The sequence below is a fragment of the Bison bison genome, unplaced genomic scaffold (assembly GCF_000754665.1).
Source record: "Bison bison bison isolate TAMUID 2011002044 unplaced genomic scaffold, Bison_UMD1.0 scf7180017864285, whole genome shotgun sequence".
In the NCBI taxonomy this organism is placed as follows: domain Eukaryota; kingdom Metazoa; phylum Chordata; class Mammalia; order Artiodactyla; family Bovidae; genus Bison; species Bison bison.
The window spans coordinates 573255-579251 of NW_011494857.1; the positions used below are offsets into that span (position 1 = coordinate 573255).

A 5997-nucleotide genomic window follows, 5' to 3' on the forward strand; every position below is an offset into this window, starting at 1 on the left:
GGTGTCAGCCCTGCCCCTGCCCCTGCCTCAGCCTGCCCTGACCTCCCCTGGCTCACCTGAACCCCTGCCCATCCTGTCTCTCAACGGTGGGGGCCCAGAGCTGGCTGGGGACTGGGGTGGGGCTGGGGATGCCCCACTCTCCCCGGACCCACTGCTGCCCTCGCCCCCGGGGACCCCCAAGGCAGCTCAGCTCTCACCCATCAGCGAGGGGGCCTCAGAAATGGCAGCATCCTCTGGGCTCCCACCTCCCACCCCCGGTGCCCCGGTATCCATCTCTGCTGGGGGACCACCTGATCACCTGCTCCCTCCTCTAGGCACTCCGCCACCCCCAGGCTGGGTGACGATGGAGGGAGACTTTGTGCTTATTTTGGCCATCTTACCCAGCCACCTGGGGGCTGACCTCGTGGCGGCCCCCCACGCGCGCTTTGACGACGGCCTGGTGCACCTGTGCTGGGTTCGCAGCGGCATCTCGCGGGCGGCGCTACTGCGCATGTTTCTGGCCATGGAGCGTGGTACCCACTTCAGCCTGGGCTGTCCGTACCTGGGCTACGCCGCAGCTCATGCCTTCCGCCTAGAGCCGCTCACACCCCGCGGCGTGCTCACAGTGGACGGGGAGCAGGTGGAGTACGGGCCATTGCAGGCGCAGGTGCATCCTGGCCTCGGTACATTGCTCACGGGTCCTCCAGGCTGCCCTGGGCGGGAAGCCTAAAGCCGACCAAGTTTGGGGCCCGCCAGGGGCCGGGCTTACATTCCCAAAGGGGCGGAGCCCGAGCTAGGGGGCATGGCGAGGCTGCTGGAGTTGGCCCGGAAGCCGCACACCAGTCCCTGCCCCAACTCAGGATTGCGCCCTACCCTAGGGGACCAGAGGTGATGCTGGAGGGTGTCCCGAACTCCAGGGGCTTGGGGTCGGCAGGGTCACGGAGAAATGGGCTCGCCCCAAGGGTAGTGCCTGATCAGTGAGGGCGGGGTACACTCCAGGTCCTCGTGCCCGGCTTGTAGAAAGCCAGGTCGGCTGAGGGCGGAGCCTGTCTTAACGCGTCGTCCAGTGACTCGACCTGGAATGTACGGGCCGGGGAGGCCTTAGCTAATTGGCCCCGTCTACTCCGGTGCCTCCACCACGCTGGCCAATCAGCCCGGGAGGGGCAGGTTCCCCGGGCCGGCGCTCCGATTTGCACTAATGTTCCTCTACCCCCGGGTGGGGAAGTTCGTGTCCTGTCTTCTGTGCGTTCCCCCAGCCCCAATCTTCAAAGCAATTGAAAAGGTCTATGCAATAAAGGCAGTGGCTTCGTTCCTCTCAGGTCCTCGCCCCTTCCTCCATCCGGCAGCCCCTGGGAGGGATCGGATCTCTGGGCACTCCTGCCTTAAGGACTGAAGCCCAGACCTGCCCATGGACTGCAGCCAGCGTGACCCACTGGCCTTTAACTAGGGCGAGGGAGCTGCCTCCTCCCCCACGACAGCTGGCTCTGGGGTTCTCAAGATTTATTCAGGATTGTGTTAACGGAGGCGGTGGGAGGATGGGGGGCACACTGAGGACCTTCCCCGCCCCCGTGAGGGAGCGGGGAGGCTCGCTTTTTCTTAAAAATATAAATGTATTTATCTGCATCATCACGTCCCTGGGGCACCCAGTTGGCCGGCCCATGGGCCACAGGGCAGGGAAGGGAAGAGGGTATCAGGGCACAAGTCTGAGCGAGGCGGAGGAGAGCTCCGCCTGGAGGGTGGGGGAGGCCTCACAGGGCACCGTGCTGGGCCTGGTATCGGGACAGCACAGCGCGGTAGTGGGACAGCTCCTGGCGCACGGCCACCACCTCCTGCCGCAGCAGGGCGTTCTCCTTCTCCAGGAAGGCCGCCCGCACCGATATCTGGTTCTCCTTGAGCCTCCGGGCGTCGCGGGACCGCTTGGCTGCCTCGTTATTCTTGTACCGTCGGCTCCAGTATTTCTCGTCCTGGGTGGGCAGGAAAGCACTGAGGTCCAGAGGAACCCAACCCCAGCGACAGAAGGGAGGAACAGCTTTGTTTGTGCCTTCTGGGACCAGACTAGAGCTAAAAGAGCCCCCACCACCCCCAGGGGGCTGCTTCTCGCCCAGCAGTGGAGCCGAAAGGATACTAGGTCTCAGTGGATGGATGGGTACCCAAGGGTCTGGCCTTCTAGAGCCCTTGTTGCTAAGCAAAGTGGACCCATAGCAACAGCTAAGGCAGGAGATAGCCTCCTACCTTAAGCAACTGAGCTTTATAGTCTCCACTGTGCAAAGCAGACCCAAGCTCTTCTCACTTGACAAAAGGCCTGCAGTTAGCTCCCCGTTTGCTAAGGATACTGGTTCCCTAGCAACAAGGCCTTCAGGGCCTGAGGGTGTCTCCTAGTGAAAAGCCCTATACATCACCTTTTCAGATCCTGGTTGCCCGGCTTCCTAGTGATGGGGTTTAGTGTCCCATAAAAACCTCTCAGACCTGGGCCCTTCTGACCTGGTTGCCAAGGCAATCTTATCCCTCCTCAGCAAACAAAAGTGAGGTATGTTAAGTTGCTTCAGTCGTGTCCAACTCTGTGCGACCCCATAGACGGCAGCCCACGAGGCTCCCCCGTCCCTGGGATTCTCCAGGCAAGAACACTGGAGTGGGTTGCCATTTCCTTCTCCAATGCGTGAAAGTGAAAAGTGAAAGTGAAGTCGCTCAGTCGTGTCCGACCCTCAGCAACCCCATGGACTGCAGCCTACCAGGCTCCTGTCCATGGGATTTTCCAGGCAAGAGTACTGGAGTGGGGTGCCATTGCCTTCTCCGGAAGTGAGGTGTAAGTGGTCCCAGTGACCACAGCCAGTCTCTGATGCACTGGCTCGATTACTGTCTTGTTTTTGGCCACACAGTGCAGCATGCAGGATCTTAGTTCCCCAACCAGGAACCAAAACTGTGCCCTCTGTGTTGGGAGCTCCGTGTCTTAACCACTGGACTGCCAGGGAAGTCCCTCTGACCCACTGGCTTTGCATAGAGGCCAGAGAGTTGCCTCCTCCCAACAGGCCCTGGATGCAAAAGGGTCTGTCCCGAGACCTTCCCATACCATCATGTTTAGAATTCTCCAGTCCGGAGAAGGAAATGGCAACCCACTCCAGTATTCTTGCCTGGAGGATCCCAGGGACGGGGGAGCCTGGTGGGCTGCCGTCTATAGGGTTGTACAGAGTCGGACACGACTGAAGCAACTTAGCAGCAGCAGCAGCAGCAGTCCTTGAATTTGGCTGTGAGGGAGGACCACTCCTTAGTAACAAGGACCACCCAGAGCTCTGAAAGATGCCCAACCTCATTCCATTAAAGCCTAGTCCCTGCTTGCTAGGACAAATCCAGTTCCTAACAATAGAGCCCTGTGGCAGGAGAAACCACTGGTCTAGATTTGATTTATAGGCCGGTACTCACTGGGCTTCTCCGGTGGTGCTAGTGATAAAAAACCTGTTTGCCAATGCAGGAGACCTAAGAGACGTGGGTTCAACCCCTGGGTCAGGAAGATCCCCTGGAGGAGGGCATGGCAACCCACTCCAGTATTCTTGCCTGGAGAATCCCACGGACAGAGGAGGCTGGCGGGCTACAGCCCATAGGGTCGCAAAGAGTTAGACATGACTGAAATGACTTTGCATATGCACACACGCCCTCACTCACTGGTTCAAGTAGTTGTGTCTTACACAAGGACATGGCAAGGTCCTGTGAGACCAGGCCCAGGCACCCCTTGTTAGGGAAGACCCCAGGCCTGGCAAAGACAAAGTGCTAGAGAGATGCAGTTACTGCCCCCAAAACCTCAAATCAGAATGTGGCCCTGGCTGCAAATGAGAACCTGAGGCCTCTCACCAGTGAGCCCAGAAAACAAGGCCTAGAGGGGCTGGCAAAGCCTTCATCCTAGGCAGATGCAATTGCCCTGAAAAAGTGAAAGTCGCTCACTTGTGTCCGACACTTTGTGGCCCCATGGACTGTAGCCCACTAGGCTCCTCTGTCCATGGAATTTGCCAGGCAAGAATGCTGGAGGGGGTAGCCATTCCCTTCTCCAGGGGAATATTCCCAACCCAGGGATCAAACCTGGGTCTCCTGTATTGCAGGTGGGTTCTTTACTGTCTGAATCACCAGGGAAGCCCTATTGCCCTGAAGGATGCCCCAAAGCAGAGATTAAAGGACTAACCCCGGCCAAGCTGGCTGCTCAGAAGAAACAAGCTGATACCCCATTCCGAAGGGATGCTATCCTTATCAAGTGTAGTGACTAGTAGACCCTGAGGCCTGCCACAGTGAGGGTTTTGGGTCCAATTGATAGGAGAAACTCCAATCCTGTAAAACCAGTCCCAGCAGGGCTGGCTGAGTCTGAGTCCCATAATGATTTCCTTTTCACAAATCTCGAGCCCAAAACTCCGCCCCCCGTGCAGCTGCCCATGGTCCTTGGCTGTAGGCTGGAAGAACGTGAGTGCTAATCCCGGTGAGAAACCCAGGTCTGACTGTGAAGCGAGGGCCATCCTGGGCTGTGGGGCCAGCATGCACAAGCCTGTGTCCCACACCCAGCATCGCTCACCTTCTGCTCCTCTGGCACCTGGATCTTCCTCGCCTTCTTCATGATTGGCTGGGGCTTGAGTTCCTCTTCAGAGAATCGGTGTCTCCGAGGGTCAAAGGTCTCATGGCCGGGAATGCTGGACAGGGCTAAATCTGCTGGGTCAGGCTCAAAGGTCATCAACACCTCCACCGTATCTGGGTCCACAGGGCTGGGTGTGTCCCGAGAGGTCAGGCCTTGGGGAAACAGAATGTGCCACCTGAGGGCGTATTTATTTGGGGAAGGGGTTCCCCAGAGGCTACCAAGGAAGGTCCTTATGGGATCAAACATAAAGCCCACCAGGGATTAACCTCCCTAATATAAAATATGAAGATTCCCTAAGCCACAAAGATGCTTAGCAATCATGAAACCAACTCCCACTTGTCACACAGGAAAACCAAGGCCCAATCCTATGTGACTTGCCCTAAGTAGCACAAGAACCTGGATCACTGCTTCTAAAAGCCTCAGGACTTCAGAGTTAGCTTCTTTCCTATAGTCCTATCCTTCTTAACTGAATCCCCGACCAAAGCCTAGATCCCAGGGAAAAGTGTTCTGATGACACTTCAAGTTAGATTCTTAAGAGTTATTAAGTCCGAAGAGTGAGAAAGCATAATGAGGTTGGTTCAAGCGTAAAGGCTGCCTGTATCTTTAAGAGAGAGCCAGCCGGGGCCAACTGAGGACACAGGTTCAGGGCCGAGTCACGTGCTGGCGCCTGCTTCCCGCCCCAACCCCCAGCCCCGCCGCCACGGGCGCCCTCACGTTTCTCCAGTCCCGCCCTCTCTCTCGTGATCGCGCGTGCGCGAAGCACGGAGCAGGGAGGAGGACTCACGTGGCGCGGGAATGTGCGGCTGGGAAGGGGAGGGCCTTAGTCCTGCCGGGAGGTCAGGGCCAGCATCAGGTGTGTCCGGGAATTCCCGACCCGCTGTCCGCCCGTGGCAACCCCAGGGTGCCCACCTTTCCTCTTGCTCCCTCTGCTCTCTAGGGAACACTCGAGGACGGCCCCCCTCTACATTCTCAGGTCCCAGACATTCTCGCCACTAGGATAAGCAAGATTCTGGGACCCCAGGGCACCTCTTGCAGGAATATAGAAAGCTCAGTCCTTGCCCCAGTCAATGAAAGACCTAGGATGGCGATCCCTTCTGAAGGACTCCCGGAATCCGGGGCGCCCCCCTCTCTCCACTATGGGGACCGAGGAAGCAGGACCACCAGTCCCTTTTGTCCTGGAGAAACACGTCTGTGCGTCTGTGGCCGGCCCTTGTCTTTCTTGCTCGCAGAGGGCCTAGGAGTTCCGGCCTAGCCCAGTCGCACCGATTCCGGGCCCAGATTCTAGGGCGCAGTCCAGAATAAACTCCGGTAAATAACTCCGGTGTTCTGGGATCTCAGTCCCGACTCCTCGAGTATCCAGACCCTTTGTCCTCACGTCCCACATAAAAGTTCACAAGACCTCACCACTG

At 58.0% G+C, this 5997-nt stretch overlaps 2 protein-coding genes across 2 annotated transcripts in view; one reads left to right on the plus strand and one right to left on the minus strand.

Annotated features, from left to right (window-relative positions):
- SPHK2 (sphingosine kinase 2) overlaps positions 1-1298 on the plus strand; it is an 8099-nt gene extending 6801 nt beyond the window's left edge. The window contains exon 8 of the mRNA XM_010849557.1: positions 17-1298. Within this exon, the coding sequence (XP_010847859.1) occupies positions 17-709 (693 nt within the window). The 3' untranslated portion in view covers positions 710-1298. The remainder of the gene's footprint in view (positions 1-16) is intronic.
- Positions 1299-1462: 164 nt separating this feature from the next.
- Positions 1463-5997, minus strand: part of DBP (D site of albumin promoter (albumin D-box) binding protein) — a 7007-nt gene continuing 2472 nt past the window's right edge. The window contains exons 3-5 of the mRNA XM_010849700.1: positions 5373-5580; positions 4529-4740; positions 1463-1943 (exon numbers count right to left, since the gene is read on the minus strand). Of these exons, the coding sequence (XP_010848002.1) occupies positions 1728-1943; positions 4529-4740; positions 5373-5580 (636 nt within the window). The 3' untranslated portion in view covers positions 1463-1727. The remainder of the gene's footprint in view (positions 1944-4528; positions 4741-5372; positions 5581-5997) is intronic.